Source organism: Marmota marmota, unplaced genomic scaffold, assembly GCF_001458135.2.
Source record: "Marmota marmota marmota unplaced genomic scaffold, marMar, whole genome shotgun sequence".
NCBI classification, from domain to species: domain Eukaryota; kingdom Metazoa; phylum Chordata; class Mammalia; order Rodentia; family Sciuridae; genus Marmota; species Marmota marmota.
Window position 1 is genome coordinate 24,995,728 of NW_026000037.1, and position 17,641 is coordinate 25,013,368.

At 37.4% G+C, this 17,641-nt stretch overlaps 1 protein-coding gene across 3 annotated transcripts in view; it reads left to right on the forward strand.

The window, feature by feature from the left end:
- Positions 1-17,641, forward strand: part of Acmsd (aminocarboxymuconate semialdehyde decarboxylase) — a 51,040-nt gene that overhangs the window by 18,798 nt on the left and 14,601 nt on the right. For all 3 annotated transcript variants that reach the window (XM_048812186.1, XM_015479120.2, XM_015479121.2), the window contains 6 exons: positions 1,450-1,546; positions 4,308-4,357; positions 5,656-5,892; positions 11,720-11,813; positions 14,459-14,554; positions 16,067-16,239. In XM_048812186.1, the coding sequence (XP_048668143.1) occupies positions 1,450-1,546; positions 4,308-4,357; positions 5,656-5,892; positions 11,720-11,813; positions 14,459-14,554; positions 16,067-16,239 (747 nt within the window). The remainder of the gene's footprint in view (positions 1-1,449; positions 1,547-4,307; positions 4,358-5,655; positions 5,893-11,719; positions 11,814-14,458; positions 14,555-16,066; positions 16,240-17,641) is intronic.

Sequence of the window (17,641 nt, forward strand, 5' to 3'; positions counted from 1 at the left end):
AAGGAACAGGAATCATCAAAAGATGCAAAATTTCAGTTACAATTCAGAAGATTCATTGTAGTTTATGGTATCTTCAGTTAATAATAATGTTATATACTTGAAAATTGCAAAGAGAATAGATTTTAAATGTTCTCATCACAAAAATTAAATATGTGAAGAAGTTGATAAATTAATTAATTTGATTTAATAATTTTATAATGTATACTTATATTACAGCATCATATTATATGCCATAAATATATTAAATATTTATCTACCAATTATATACATACATATATATGTGTGTATATATATGTGGGTTTATATATATATGTGTGTGTGTGTGTATATGTATATATATACATAATGTGTGTGTATATATATGTGTATATATACATATGTGTGTGTGTGTGTATATATATATATATATATATATATACACACACACACACACACACATAGGATAACCATAGGATATATATACACACACACACATATAGAATATATATATACATATATTTTATTATTTATAACTTTTTATTATTTTATTATTTATGATTTTTAGTGTGTGTGTATGTGTGTGTGTGTTTGTGTGTGTGTGTGTGTGTGTATATATATATATATATATATATACACACACACATACATACAATTTCTTGTACCAGTGTTGAACTGAGGGGTGCTTAACCATTGAGCCACATTCCCAGCCCTTTTTATTTTTTATTTTGAGACAGGGTCTCACTGAGTTGCTTAAGTCCTCACTAATTTGCTGAGACTGGCTTTGAACTCATAATCCTCCTGCCATAGCCTCCCAAGCAGCTGAAATTACAAGTGTATGCCACCATGCCTGGCTAAAATAGATAGTATTTTAAAAAATAGTATACACAGGCAGTCATGATTTGTGGTGGAAGTGGGCAGTTCAACATGAAATTTTGCACCTGTTTCTAGGTGGATTCATTTCACTGCTCCATTCTTCTACAGGTGTTGACATCAGTATGACCTGTTCTGTTGAATAAACCACTTACTTTCACTATCCATACGTTACTCTCAATAAAGCCAAAGGGTTGAACTAGATGGTCTATCTCAAAAGTCCTTTCCAATTCTGAAATGTTCTAAATTGAACATTTTCCAGATACTGGGCCATCCTCTTGGGTCTTGTAGTCAGTAGCTCAGATCAGCAAGGTAATCATCTCTCCTCAGTCTTGCAGGGCAGAAAGGCCATAACCATGACCTTGCTCTCTCTGTGTCCCATCGCTGATACCCACAGAACACACCCCTTCAACTGCAGGCCAAAGAAAAGCATGAGGAAGAAAAACTGAATCCTATTAAATAAATAATTTCTACTTCTAATGAATTAAGTAAAAAATCTCTAAAAATGTTAGAAGAGAAACATATTCCAAAACCTAAAAAGGAAAGATTAATCCAAATGGGCTTAAGGTCCCATTTACTGATGTGAATTTTCTGCCCCAGGGAGAAGCAAAGATGATGAAAGATGGGAAGGTCTTCAGAGTGGTCCAAGAGAACTGTTGGGATCCAGAAGTTCGTATTAGAGAAATGGATCAAAAAGGTACTTAAAATAAGAAATGCTACCAATGTATGTGTCTGATATAAAAACAACGTCTGCCTTTAAAGTTTGTTAACTGGCATGACCTACCCAGGAACAACTTCTGATCTTTTTCTTTGCCAGGACATGCTGTTCCAGCTTCTGTGGGGAAGAGAGAGGCTTCCACTATAATGCTTTTAAAGTATGGATTTTTAAAATGCTTTGCAATTAGTTGAATTCTGTTTAAAGTAGAATACTGTATCATCAAAAAGATAATAGTAGCATTTTATTATTTATAACTTTTAGTTCAAATTATTGTAGAATCAATTAAAATTAGAAATGACAGATTAAGGATGTCAATTGTCTGCTTAGTCAAACTTGGGATCCAATTTCTTTCTTTTCTTTTTTTTTAACAGATACAACATTTTTTATACCTTTATTTTATTTATTCACTTTTATGTGGTGCTGTGGATCAAATCCAGTACCTCACACATGCTAGGCAAATACTCTACCACTGAGCCACAGCCACAGCTCGGACCCAATTTCTTTTTATCTCAGTGCACTAGATAGGTAGGTAGTTAGGTAGGTAGGTAGGTAGATAGATAGATAGATAGATAGATACACAGACAGATCTACTGACACAAAAGGGGTATAAGGTAAAAAAAAGGTAATTGTGCAATCTCAGAGTACTCTATGATGAAAGCAATCTGAGGATCTGAAAGAAGAGGATTAGGAAATTTTTGTTTCAAAGCTGAATTGCTAACAATTTCTAGGAACTGCTTGCATTCCTTATATCTAAAAAGGAAACAAGTCCTCACGATTAAGAATTTCAAAGACTATCTAAAATATATGATGGCCACATTATGCTTTCATTTATTACTTCCTGGATGACTATGCTCCCTGAGGAAAGCATGCTCCAAGAAAATGCATCAAACCTTTCAGACTTACACGAGCCAAGCCCATTCTGGGGAATTCACCCCTTCTGGCACTACCAGTCCTCAATTGTGACATTGGTGATCTAAATTTGAACCAGAAAACAAACAACACACTCATACACACACACACACACACACATACACACACACACCAGTTTAGAACTACCATTTTCCTAATCAAAGAAAGAAAAATTTAGAAGTTTATATATATTTATACAGAGAGAGAGAGAGAGAGAGAGAGAGAGAGAGAGAGAGAGAGAGAGAGAAGAAGAAGAAGAAGAAGAAGAAGATTTTGATTTTATTCCAAGGAATCAACCTGGCAGCCCAAAATGACTAAGTGGTCTCTGGTATGTTAGAATCTATAGGAAACTTTTGTCTAGGTGTGGCTTTCCATTTTTCATTTATTGTTTGTTTGTTTGTTTATTGGCACCAGGGATTGAACCCAGGGGGACTGACTTAGCCACATCCCCGGCCCTTTTTATTTTTTATTTTGAGACATGGGTAAGTTGCTTAGGGCCTCGTTAAATTGCTGAGACTGGTTTTGAAATTGCAATCCTCTGCCTCAGCCTCCTAAGCTGCTGGGATTGCAGGAGTGTGCCACCACGCCAAGCTGCTTTCTATATTTTTTAACAATTTAAAATATACCTTTATGGCCTGGCATAGCGGCACATACTTCTAATCCTGGCAATGCAAAACAAAATAAAATATTTATATAAATATTTTAAATATAAATACTTCATATATGTTTTAAAGATAAATATTTTAAATATATTTTAAATATAAAATAATATAAAAAATGTCTCAAAATAAAAAAAAATTGGGCTGGGGATGTGGCTCAGCAGTTAAATGCCCCTGGGTATTATTCCTGGGTACCAATTCCTGGAATATATATATGTCTCTATATAAATTTTATATATAAATTACACACACACACACACACACACACACACACATATCCCTAGGTGGCATTCAAATGGAACTTTTCAGAATCTGAAGCACTTCCTGTTCTAAGAGTACATTAGGAGAGAAGCAGAGCTGGAGAAGAACATGCTTCCTAGATCTACAATAAAAAGCAAGGCTTTGCTATAGATGTGAATGGATAAAAATGGCCCATGCTTTCAAGGAGAAAACTAGTGGGAATGAGACTTGGCTGACTAGTGTCAGAAATCATTTATGGCTGTAGTATAGATGGAAGTATATGTCTCTTTGGCTATTGTTGTTTCAATCCATTGCTATCATTGAGAAAATAGTCATGACTAATCCTTACTGAACATTTACTTTGTGTCACACACTGTTCTGAACACCCAACAGGTATTGATTCATTTAATTCCTACAACAGCTCCGGGAGGTAGGCTCTCTTGAAGACAAGTGATTCTTGGCATCCTAGATTCTGGAGCCAAACTCAGGATCCCATTCTGGATATTTCAGACAATGAGGCTCCAACTAGGCTGATTTAGGAGCTGAATTAAGAGGGTAGGGAAGAGTGCTGAGAGATACATTGTCATATATGCCCTAAGTTGAAAAATCCTGGCAGGGGTGGAGGGGCAGGGAACAGTGAAAAATGTCTTCCTTAAAGGAGGGTGGAAGAAACTCCTGGTCAATGATTCAACTTATTTTTCTTGAATGACCTAATTTTGGTCCAACCTTTACCTCTCTCCCAAGATCTTAGGCTGATGGATGAGGTAGGCCTGGGAAATGGCCTGAGAGAAGGGGCACAGGGAGGAGCACCCAGGGAGAGGTGACAGGAGGAGGTTGGAACAGAGGCTTGCTGGCCTCTTCGCTCTGGGAAAGGCAGTAGTGCCTGGGTTATTCTTCTCACCAGCTTTGCTTTTCTTTGTGTCTGTGTCTAGGAGTATCAGTGCAAGCTCTTTCCACCGTTCCTGTCATGTTTAGCTACTGGGTGAGTATGAAACTTCAGACCATCACCCTAGTGGGGAATGCTCATGTCCAGCTCCCCAACAAGTGACCAAGGCTCCCCCTCCCCCAACAACAGCAGCATCCTCTCCCAGGCCTGTCTTCTTAGCCATGTCCTTGCTCCAGAACAATAGCCAGGAGGATGTGACTCACATTAAAGTTCCACTAGAACTCAACCTTCATCTCTACCAGAATGTACCTGTCTGGTGACTCATTCCTGCAATGCCTTGCTGGGGAACTGACAAGCCAGTTTATTCTGAGGTGAGAATGATTTTGAAAAAAGATGATCACAGCCTAATGTGTTGCTTCTCCCAAGGAAATATATAATTCAAAGTGAAAGTCCTGAACTTGGATCCCTTTCCTCAAGTTAATAAATCTCAAGCACTGAAAATTTCAGGCATGATTTGGAGCCTGCTGAGGGAAATTTCTGTGTAGAGTTGAAGTTGTACTAAATACCTGCCCAGCCAAGCAGATATTCACTCCTCTTATGATTTAAGAAGTAATGGAAATACCACCCATTCCATATACTTCCCCAACCTGTGTTCATAAATCCAGTATTAGAGGTTTAGTCCTTCTCTGCTCCTGTGTTTAGATTCACTACTTAAATAAAATGCCTTAAAACCTCAGGATGCCTGAACTTATCAAACTAAGCATCACTCTGACAAGACAACTGGAATTGCAAGTAGAGTACCGAATTCCTGGCAGTGGGGTGATGTTGAAAGGAAGAAGACAGTGCAGAAGAGAGAGTTAGAGAAACCAAAAGCAAAATTTATCTGTCTTAGCCTTTTGCTGAGTCTAGCTCCAAGTGTCATAGCCAATAGGAAGGATACATAAGAGGACAGACAGGGATGGTAGAGGTCTGTGAGCAAGGCTAGCATCCCTAAAAGAAGAGTGACAAAAATGTGAACTGATGGTAGCTTCAGGCATTGGGCCAGATACAGCCTCCTAACTGAGGAAGCCATCAAAATCTGTCTGCAATTGGTGGTGGCCCATTTTCATTTCGTCTCTAATATGAAATGGCCCAGTAATTAGGATGCCAGTCCCAGTAATCTATTCTAGCTTCAATTTTTCTAAGTGACCAGTATACACTGGCAGTTTTCTTTGATATTTACAAAGATTGGGTCTTCTGTAGGGAGTGCCTTTCTCATTCTGTACCTCAGCTTTATGATGGGTAAAGCCATTGAGAAGGACAAATAGTTTAGCCAAGAGAAGGCATTGTTTAGAGTAAATGACTAAAGAAGTAGGTTTTGAACAGCATAGTTTTCCCTCTTCTGTTTCCACCAGGCCAAACCTCAAGACACTTTGGATCTATGCCAACTTTTAAACAACAACATAGCTGCCACTGTTGCCAGCCACCCCAGGAGGTTCGTGGGTCTGGGGACATTACCCATGCAGGCTCCAGAGCTGGCCATCAAGGAGATGGAGCGCTGTGTGCAGGAGCTGGGGTTTCCAGGGGTCCAAATTGGCTCCCACATCGATAAGTGGAACCTGAATGAGCAGGAACTCTTCCCAGTCTATGCAGTGAGTACACAGCTGTCACTCAACCAAGGCGTAGCCCCAGAACACCTAGCTGGGGACAGGCACCTTGCTAGGTGCTAGTAGGAAGACACAGGCACCTCCCACTGGGGTGGAAGACAGAAATGACTTATATGTAGACAGGAGATGTGGAAATCCTCTACCAAAACTCCTCCCAAAAAAGGAATGGGTCATTCCACAGAAGAAGGGCAGTGTAAATACTTCCTAGGCCAGTTCTGAGTTAACTCAGTGATGACATATCTCTTCTTCCTATCATTCTTGTTCTCTTTTTAATCTTTTATTTGGAAGCCTAAATATCACCCTCATCACAAGCATTGTGTATAGTACCATGTCAATGCCAAAAAATTGGGGTTTTCTTTGGGAAAAAATACTTAATGTATTTCAAAAATATGAAATAAATTTGAAGAAACTATGGAAAATACAGAAAAATATAAATAAATAAAAAGTCACCCTTAATCCTGCAACTCAAAGTAACAACGGTTGTAGTACATTTTGTTTTTTTAAAACTGCATATATCCTAAGCCAACCTCAGCAACTTAGCAAGGCCCTAAGCAACTAAGTGAGACCCTGTCTTTAAATAAAATGCAAAAAAGGGCTGAGGTATGGCTTAGTGGTTAAGTGACCCTGAGTTGAATCCCTGGTACAAAAAGAAAAAAACTTCATATATCCATACTTTAACAAAACTGACATTTTTTTACACATGTGTTTTCAAATGCTAATTGAGAACTTCCAAACTAAATGAAATTTATCTTAATGTATGATTTTTAACTGCAGAATATTCTAATATATGGATTTATTTTTATTTATTTAACCTGACCTCAATTAAGAAACTTTTTAAATTATTTTTTTATTTATTTATGATCAGCAGAATGCATTACAATTCTTATTACACATATAGAGCACAATTTTTCATATCTCTAGTTGTATACAAAGTATATTCACATCAATTCGTGTTTTCATACATGTACTTTGGATAATAATGTCCATTACATTCCACCATCATTTCTAACCCCATGGCCCCTCCCTTCTCTTCCCATCCCTCTGCCCTATCTAGAGTTCGTTTATTCCTCCCACGCTCCCCCTCCCTACACACTATGAATCAGCCTCTTTATATCAGAGAAAACATTCAGCATTTGGTTTTTTGGGATTGGCTAATTTCACTTAGCATTATCTTCTCCAACTCCATCCATTTACCTGCAAATGCCATGATTTTATTCTCTTTAATTGCTGAGTAATATTCCATTGTGTATATATACCACATTTTTAAATCCATTCATCTATTGAAGGGAATCTAGGTTGGTTCCATAGTTTGGCTTATTGTGATTGTGCTGCTGTAAACATTGATGTGGCTGTGTCCCTGTAGTATGCTGTTTTTAAGTCCTTTGGGTATAGACTGAGGAGAGGGATACTTGGGTCAAATGGCGGCTCCATTCACAGTTTTCCAAGAAATCTCCATACTGCTTTCCATATTGGCTGCACCAATTTGCAGTCCCACCAGCAGTGTATGAGTGTACCTTTTCCCCCACATCCTTGCCAATACTTGTTGTTTATCTTCATAATAGCTGCCATTCTGACTGGAGTAAGATAAAATCTTAGAGTAGTTTTGATTTGTATTTCTCTAATTGCTAATGATGTTGAACATTTTTTCATGTGTTTTTTGATTGATTATATATCATCTTCTGGGAAGTGTGTGTTTAGGTCCTTGGCCTACTTATTGATTGGTTTATTTATTTTTTTGGTGCTTAGCTTTTTGAGTTCTTTATATACCCTAGAGATTAATGCTCTATCTGATGTGTGAGGGGTAAAGATTTGCTCCCAATATGTAGGCTCTCTATTCACCTCACAGATTGTTTCTTTGGCTGAGAAGAAACTTTTTAGTTTGAGTCCATACCATTTATTGATTCTTGATTTTAATTCTTGTGCCAAAGAAGTCTTATTAAGGAAGTTAATCTCCATCCCACATGATGGACATTAGGGCCTACTTTTTCTTCTATTAGATGTAGGGTCTCTGGTTTTATTCCTAGGTCCTTGATCCATTTTGAGTTAAGTTTTGTGCATGGTAAGAGATAGGAGTTTAATTTCATTTTATTGCATATGGATTTCCAGTTTTCCCACCACCATTTGTTGAAGAGGCTACCTTTTCTTCAATGCATGTTTTTGGCAACTTTGTCTAATATCAGATAATTGAAATTTTGTAGGTTAGACTCTGTGTCCTCTATTTGGTACCATTGGTCTACCAGTCTGTTTTGGTACCAATACCATGCTGTTTTTGTTACAATTGCTGTACAGTATATTTAAGGTCTAGTATAGTGATGCCACCTGCTTCACTCTTCCTGCTAAAGATTGCTTTAGCTATTCTGGGTCTCTTATTTTTCCAGATGAATTTCATGACTGCTTTTTCTATTTCTATGAGGAATATCATAGGGATTTTGATTGGAATTACATTAAATCTGTACATTGATTTGGGTAGTATGGTCATTTTGATAATATTTTGACTTCTTTCTTTAAGGTTCTGTAATTTTCATTATATAGATCTTTCACCTCTTTCACTAAGCTGAATCCCAAGTGTTTTTTTTTTTTGGGGGGGGGAGTCTATTGTAAATGGGGTAGTTTTCCTCATTTCCCTTTCACAGGATTTGTCACTTATATACAGAAATGCCTTTGATTTATAAGTGTTGATTTTATATCCTGCTACTTTGCTGAATTAATTTAATAGTTCTAGAAGTTTTCTGGTGGAACTTTTATGGTCTTCTAGTTATAGAATCATATCATCACCAAATAGTGCCAATTTGAGTCCTTCTTTTCCTATGTGTATCCCTTTCATTTCTTTCATCTGTCTAATTGCTCTGGCCAGTGTTTCAAGAACTATATTAAATAGAAGTGATGAAAGAGGGCATCCCTTGTCTTGTTCCAGTTTTTAGAGGGAATGCTTTCAATTTTTCTCCATTTAGAATGATGTTGGCCTGGGGCTTAGCATAGATATCTTTTATGATGTTGAGATATGTTCCTGTTATCCCTAATTTTTTTAGTGTTTTGAACATGAAGGGGTGCTATATTTTGTCAAATGCTTTTTCTGTGTCTAATCTATTAAGAAACTTATAAAACCACATATTTTGAAAATGTATAGTAAAAATCCATAGTGAAAAATTATGCCATGAAATTGTTAACATTTGATGAAATTAGATGGTGAGAATATCAATGTTTGTTGAACTATTGTTTATGCTTTCTATATTTAAAATACTTCAAAATAAAATAATTTTCAAATATTCAGTGCCATCCATTTTTGAAGAACCCAACTTCAAACATGTATCACTTCACAATTCTATTATCAGCCCTCTTCTTCTTCTTTCTGTTTCTTCTGTAACTAAACCTGCTATACTCAATATCAGAATTCAAGATGCATGATTCTTTACTCAATTGCATTTTCTAAATTCCTTACTTCCCTCCTAGAATTACAATGACTGATTCACTTTGTAATCTTTTCATTGTAAGTGCAAAATCTTTAATAATGTATTAAATAGACATTTATGGGCTCACCAGGCACCCTACTCACTATCATTTATTCATTTTTTATTCATTTAATATTTATTGAGCTCTAATTACTTGCAAAAATATCTATGGTAACTGCTTACCAGTTGGGGGATTACCTGTTAAATTGCCTCCTAATGACCTGAAACATTTCATGTTCCTCTAAATATTGAACTCCAGGAAGCTTATTGGCTGCAGTGGCATAGTTGATACAGTGATGTTTCCTGGAAACCTTAATGAGCTTTGAAAAATGATTTATTTACTTGTGCATCCAAGTTGTTTCAGCACAGTGTGAGTGAAACTTCAGTTGCAAGTCATTTTATTATTCATTGGAATCAAATATATGAATTAATAAGGGGCTTAGAAAGTAATAGCAGCCAATTGGAGTCCACATAGATATTTTCATTTGTGTGACTATCTCATCAATCATTCTAACTATATTGAGGGGCTGCCAGTCTCTGAAGGATTCAGGAGCACATCCTGACCCCAGTGGATTTGTAATGTCCTGGGGTTGACAGCACATTTGTTTGGTTAGCAAGGCTTGCCTGCCTCACTGCTATCTAGTTTGCGTCAGTAACCTGCTCAAACAAATGAGGAATTTCTGAGAGCCAAATTGGCTTGGTCATTTTAAAGTAAGCCTGGTGCTCCAGAGCATCTAACTGTCCCCTTAATCTCCAAGATCTCTGTTGCTAGTGAGTAAACCAAATTACACATGCTCAAGTCAGTTTTTAGGTACAAAAATGACATTGTTACTGCTACAAGGCAGATGGAATGGTAGTACTAGATCGCCTGGCTCTACCATTTTTCTGCCAGGAATACTGAGTAAGTTACTTAGACTCCATCTACCTCAATTTCCTTCTTTGTAAAATGAGGAGGAATAAGAGTGTTTATCTCATAAAGGATTAAATTAGTCCATAATTGTCAAATTCTTATAACAACTTCAGCACATGGTAAGTTCTCAGTGAATGTTAGCTGTGCTTTTGAGAGTATAAGTGACTTTATGTAGAGATACAATGCCTTATGTACATAAGGAGATCTTTTAAATATTGATTTAAATTGAATTGAAGTAAACCATCATAGGCACATAGATTAAAGTGTTATCTAATGAGGACTCAAATACTACTGAGATGTGCCTTTGCCAAACCCAAACTGTCCCCAAGAAGATGTTATTCTCTTTCCAAACTGCATTCATTATCAGAAATCAATTAGCTCCTCTCCTTTCAAAAGGCTTGCATTTCTCTGCTCCCCAGAATCGGTTGAGTTAGAAATCTTCTTCAATTTATCCTTTGTCAGCCATTTCCAGAATTCCCTTTTGTCCAAAATTGTTTTTCCATTTTTAAAATGCTTATGTACACAAGTCACATTGCATCAGCCCAGTTAGCACAAATATTTATGCATGAAGATAGGATGAGTCACTCCAGCACCCCAATACATTTGAAAAGAAAATGTTCTAAGGAAAATGTGTTTTGAACCTTAGTAAACACTAATATTCAATGCTTGTTGAGGGAACTTATCTTAATTAAACATTCTGTTGAATAAAGGTCATTCTATCCAGATTGTGTTTCCATTTCCCAGAAGTCCCTGGAGCAGGTTTGTCCATGACATTTATCTTAAAACCTGCCAGGCTCAGGCACTGAGAGCTCTTACCTCTCTGAGGTGATCTCATTCACAGCAGACTGTTCAGGGATTCATCTGGGCTCTGGGGACTGTGTGAGTGCCTATAGACCCCAGAAGTCACCACCCACTGTTGGGTTCTGAATGGCTCAGTAGTTCATGCGTCAGCCCAGCCCTGAAACACTGGTCTCCAATCATCATTGTCTCATTTTCTATAGCCTCAGGTTTCCAAGTGGAAAAAAAGAAAGGAGCATTCCTGCCCTGACTTCAAGAATATCACCTCTCTACTGTCTTTCCCAAAGAGAGGACCATGTAGGAGCCAGCAGGGAAATGTGCCCCCACATTGGAGGTGTGGGATTATTAGTTCCTAGACATTTTGCCCCCAGAGAACATTTGTGAGTGATGGCTATTTCCTGTGACTTGTTCTGCCAAACAATATATTAAATGCATCAACCTCAATGGTAAATCCACCAATTCCCTTTGTTAATTCTAAATGTCCTTTTTATTTCCCAAACAGGAGCAGAGTTGATCAATGTCGATTATTTAGATCAAGAAACAATTTCAACAATATTTCAGTTTATTTATTCAGATAAACAGTTTCCCTAAAACAGTACCTTGTATTTGCTGGCTCCTTCAAATAACCTCTCTCTTTCTCATTGCTTCTTTGAAGGCAGCTGAACGGCTGAACTGCTCCCTGTTTGTGCACCCTTGGGACATGCAGATGGATGGGCGGATGGCTAAATATTGGCTTCCTTGGCTTGTAGGTTTGTGTCAGCTTGGGGTCTGAAACAGACACCAAACCTTGGGTTTTTCCAGTCATCTCTGAAACCCTCTTGTCAAGAGAGAAAATATGAATAATTAACATGATTGAAAATAATAGCAACTGCCATTTATTGAGCAAAGAAGTGCTGTATATATTACTGTTTGATTTTAATCATATCTAGTATGATCATAAATAAGTCACATCCTAAATAAATAACATATTTACTCTACAAGGTTGATATTATAATGAACACTTTACAGATGGAGAAACTAAGTCTTGGAGTGGTTAGGTAATTTGTCTACATCACAAAGTTAATGAGAGAAAATGGAATTTGCACATATCTGTTTGATTGCACAATTAACAGCATCAGCTGTTATAAATGAGGGCCTGGAATTATAAGTAGAAAGTTAACTTCTTCCACACAAGGATCTGAAACCTTAGATTATAGAAGACCTGTATTCCCGATGACCCTGTTATTTGCTCTCTCTTCTGCTCTTTTTTATTCCCCCTGAAACAGTTATTCAAGGTTCCACATGAAAGTGAGGGAAACAGAAAAAGAAGAAGCCTCCCTTTGTCCTATCCAATCTCTTGGTATTGGTCCCAATAGGAAGGAAAGATGGAGAATAGATGTAAAATTCTGGAGCTACAAGTGAAAAAAAAAAAAACCCCAGTGAAAAGTGTTGGACTTTATTAGAGGAGGATTATCCATTCTCTCTCTCCAGTTTCTCCAGTCTAATTAGTATAATTATTAATTATGAAGTAATCAAATGGCAACCACCATGAAGAGTTAAATGAATAACAATATATTGGAAGTCAAAACCAGAATTTCTGTTGCAGCTTAATTTCTATTTCACTGTATAATCTCAGGCAAATCACTTCATCACCTTGGGCTCCATTTCCTCATCTGTAAAATAACAAAACTGATCTGGATTCCTTTAAAGTTATCTTTCTGCCCTTACACTTTATATGCTCCTGTGATTGCTGGTGGAAACTAAAGTATTTAATAAGATAGCTTCCTACCCACCCCTACCAAGTTCTTGAATAACAAGAAGAAGAGATAACCTAAGAGGCTCAGTCAGTTCTGTCCAGCTTCCAAGATAATCTCATCCTGATTCACAAACTTTTGACAAGTCCAACAAACTTACTTATATTGCAACTTTCCACATGAAAAACATTATTTACATATAGTCATTTCATCATTCATTTATGCAACACACATATGTGTATTGTGTGTGTGTGTGTGTGTGTGTGTGTGTATAGATCTCCTCAAAAATGTCAAGCTTTATACTAGGCACTTGGGATATACATCTGAACAAAACCTCTGCCCTCATGGAGCTTATATTCTGGCTTGAGGAAAAAAATATTTTAAACAACTACACCAATCATAAACATGCAAACAGGTCAGTTTCAAGAAAGTTATTGTGAATACAAAAATGATGTTAGTGCATTGTACAATTTCCAGCCGGGAAGGATTACAATCCAATTCACATTGTAAATGTAACTTTAGCTCCTCGATGAAGGATGTCTTATGAGGCTGTGATTGAAGTAATTAATGGAAAGCAGAATCACAGGACCAGAAGGAAATAATGCTGTCCATTCCCCAGCTTTCAGTAAGCTCTGCCTTTAGCTCAATTCAAGATGGATATGAATCCATCATTTTTCCAAAATTCCCAGGAGGCCAGGGAGCTAGAGGTATCTCTGCCTGTGGTTTATCAATGGGCAGAATGAGCATCCAGGGAAGCCTCAGTCGGCAGCCCAAAGTCAGGGTTCCTCAGAAGGTGCAGGGCACAGCTGTACAGCATTCAGATATTTTTGAATCACAGTTGGAAAAGCAGTCATCTGGCAATGTAGCCTAAATTGGCTCCTTGGGGATGAAGGCATAAGACATGGATCAGCTCTTTCTTCTAGGAGCACAAAGCACTTGAAACAACTTATGTTAATCCTGTGATTTTCAACCTTAGCTCCAAAAGGCAGCAAAGATTTGGCATAAATAACAATAATAGTTAATATTGAGCAATAACTGAATGCCAGGAGCTATCTGCTGAATCCTCAAAATAGCCTATGGCAGGAACTAGTCATTATTATCCTCATTTTACAGATGACGAAATTAAGACACAGAGAGGTAACTAATTTTTGCTGAGCACAATGATAGAATGTGACATTCTATCCAGGAACTTTGCTGACATCATATTTCCAAAATTCCATAAAAGCCTTGCAAGATAGGCAGCAAGGTCTTCATTTTTACAGGTAAGAAGCACAGATCCAGTAATATTAAATAACTTATCACAGACCAGGAGGCAGAAAATTGCAGGAGCTAGCATTCAGCCCAGACTCCTGACACTCACTCTGCTTGCCCTACTCCATCCAAAAGTGAAGTCAGGAGAATCAGGACAAGACCTAGGTCCTCAACAGCGCTAGCCACTAGACAACTCTCTCTGTAATGGGTAAATAGGAAGCTTCAGATGATTCTCCTTGCCAAAGCAATGGCATGTATGCAGCTAAATCATGCTGGAGCTCAAGGACCCTAACTTTCTTGGGACTGATAATTCCCTGGCTATTAGCTACTATTCCTCAGCCATTAATATTACCAAGCTTCTTCCTGCTCAAGGTGACAAGCATAAACTTTGTGACTATTTCCTCTTTCAGGAATGCCAGCAGAGACCACCATGGCTGTTTGCTCCATGATCATGGGTGGGGTGTTTGAGAAGTTTCCCAAACTGAAAGTGTGCTTTGCACATGGAGGTAAGACCATGTTTGCATTACTCAGCTCAGGTTGTCATAATAAAATGCCATATATGGGGTGACTTAATCAACAGACATTTATTTTCTCACAGTCCTAAAAACTGAAAGTCCAAGATCAAGGAGTCAGCAGGGTTGGCGTCTAGTGAGAGTTCTTTTCCTGGTTACAGATGGCTACCTTCTCATAGTGTTCTCACATGACCCCTTTCCTGTGCATGCATGGGTCAGGGATTAGAGTGGGGTGATTGGAGAGTTCCAATATTTCTTCCTTTTCCTACAAGGACATCAGTCCTACTGGATTAAGGGCCCCACCCTCTGACCTCATGTAACCTTAATTACCTCCTTAAAGTCCTGTCTCCAAATATAATCACATTGGAGGTTAGAACCTCAACACAGGAATCCTGGAGGGTTACACATCCATTCATAACATCCTTCCAGTCACCTTTCTAGTCATATGATGTATGGGGACCAAATTCCATTTCTGTAAGCAAATTTAGTTTGGTTGGCACGGTTTTCATTTTACTTTGTTTTTTATTTAAATCCCTCTAGTCAAGCAAAGTAAGGGGAAAAGCAGGGGCAGAGCCCATGAAAACAGAGGGAAGATCAGTAAAGGAAGGAGATTGAGTGGGAGAGAGGAGGAATAGAAAAAGTGGAATGAATTTGACAAAAGTATATTGTGTACATATATGAATATACCACAGTGAGTTCCACCTTTATGTATATCTATAAAGCACCAATTTAAAAGATAATAAATAGAAGCGAAACCAATAGAGTGGAGGAAGGGGAATGGAAAAGGAGGAGCAGAGGGAAAGAAGAAGTACCAGAGACTGAAATGGAGCAAATTATATTCCATGCATGTATGATTATGTCAAAATGAACCCCACTATTATGTATAAATATAATGCACTAATAAAATATTCTTAAAAATAAATAAATCCCTCTACTCAGACTATGAGCTCTCCAGTCCCTAATATGCCACCATGATTTTGATATCACTCAACTGATAGGTCATCTCAATATTTTGCTATGATAACCACATTAAATTTGAAAAGCTTATATCTTTACATACTTGTCTACTCTCTTTGGCACAAATTCTTCAGAAATTTGGATTTCTGGATATATTCATGCCATTTTTCCCAAGTCATCTTCCAGCATTTGGAACCCAGCAGGTCCTTTATAAATACCTAATCAGCTGGGCTATGGAAACTTCTCCTTAGAACATCAGGATTTAAAGGAATTCTTTTCAAAAAATACTGGGGATTGAACCCAAGGGTGCTTTACCACTGCGCTATATGCTCATTCCTTTGTTTGTTTGTTTGTTTGTTTGTTTGTTTTGAGACAGAGTCTTACTAAGTTGCTTAGGGCCTCACCAAGTTCCTGAGGCTGGCCTTGAATTTGCGATCCTTCTGCTTTAGCCTCTGGAGTCACTGGGATTACAGGTGTGCGCCACTGCACCCAGCAAAAGGAATCCTTTTTAATCAACGCTAGCTGCTCAGTAATGAGTTTTACTTGCAGGTGGTGCTTTCCCTTTCACAGTGGGAAGAATTTCCCACGGATTCAACATGCGTCCAGATCTGTGTGCCCTGGACAATCCAACTGACCCGAAGAAATACCTAGGCTCCTTTTACACAGATTCCTTGGTTCATGATCCTCGATCCCTCAAGCTGTTAGTAGATGTCATGGGAAAGGTAAGCTAGGTTTGCTATTTGGATGGTTTATGCAGAGCACAAATCTGTAACCAGTTACTTGGCAAGTTAAGTAAAGGCCAATGTGAATTCATTTTTTAAAAAATTAACTATTTAGTATAGTTGTCCCTTGATGTCCAAAAGGAATTGGTTCCAGGATCACCAGAGTTACCAAAATTCTCAGATGTTCAAGTCTCTTACATAAAATGGCTTAGTAGTTGCATATTTCCTACATACATCTTCCTATATATTTTTAACTCATCTCTAGATGACTTATAATATCTAATACAATGAAAATACTAAGTAAACAGCATAGTTATACTTTACTAATATAGTAAATAGTCGTTACACTGTACTGTTGAAGGAATAGTGACAATGGGGAAAGTCTGTACATGTTCAGGGCAGAAGCAATTTTTTTTTCCAAAATATTTTCAATCTATGCTTGGTTGAATCCAAGAATATAGGACCCAAGGATACATAGGACCAACTAGCCATTATTTCAGTTCCATTTTATTACTTACAGCTATCTATAGAAGGTTTTCAAATTTTTCCATGGAAAAAAATTGGGGGACTCTCTTAAAAGTACATGGACATAGTGAAAGATTTGTAATATGGTACTTGAATTGAAATCTAAATCTTTAAAAATCTTGCTCTTGGGGTTGGGGTTGTAGATCAGTGGTAGAATACTTGCCTAGCACATGTCAGGCACTGGGTTTAATCCTCAGCACCACATAAAAATAAGTAAATAAAACTAAGGTATTGTGTCCACTTATAACTAAAAAATTATTTTTAAAAAAAATCTTGCTCTCTAGAAAAAAGAGAAAGTTGCAAGTAGTGTTCTATCTCTGGAATAGATACTTCATCTACTTTAATGCTCTTTCTCTGGTTTAAGAAAATCACTAAAATATGATTGTTAAAAATTCTAGTTTGGGAATAAATTATATTAATCCCTCCTTATCCAAGGGGGATACATTCCAATACCTACAATGAATGTCTGAAACCAACATAGTACCAAATCCTATATATAAGCACTGAGATATTACAGCAGTCAGTCTGATAACAGGATGGTTACCAAGTGACTATTACCTGTAGTCTAAACAGCCTGGATACTCTGGACAAAGGGATAATTCATTTGGACTGAACAAAGTGGGACAGTGCAAGATTTTATAATTCAACTCATAATGACATATAATTTCAAACGTATGAACTGTTTATTTCTGGAATTTTCCATTTAATATTACTTTAGTGTAAATAACCAGGGTAACTGAACCATGGAAAGCAAAATACCAGGTAAGGGATACTACTGTACATAGTTGAACTGTGCCTCTGAGCTATCTAGCTTCTGTGTTGTCTCTGTGGAGCCAGCAGTTGATGGTGATTATTGATTCTTTTTCGGTTTGGATGG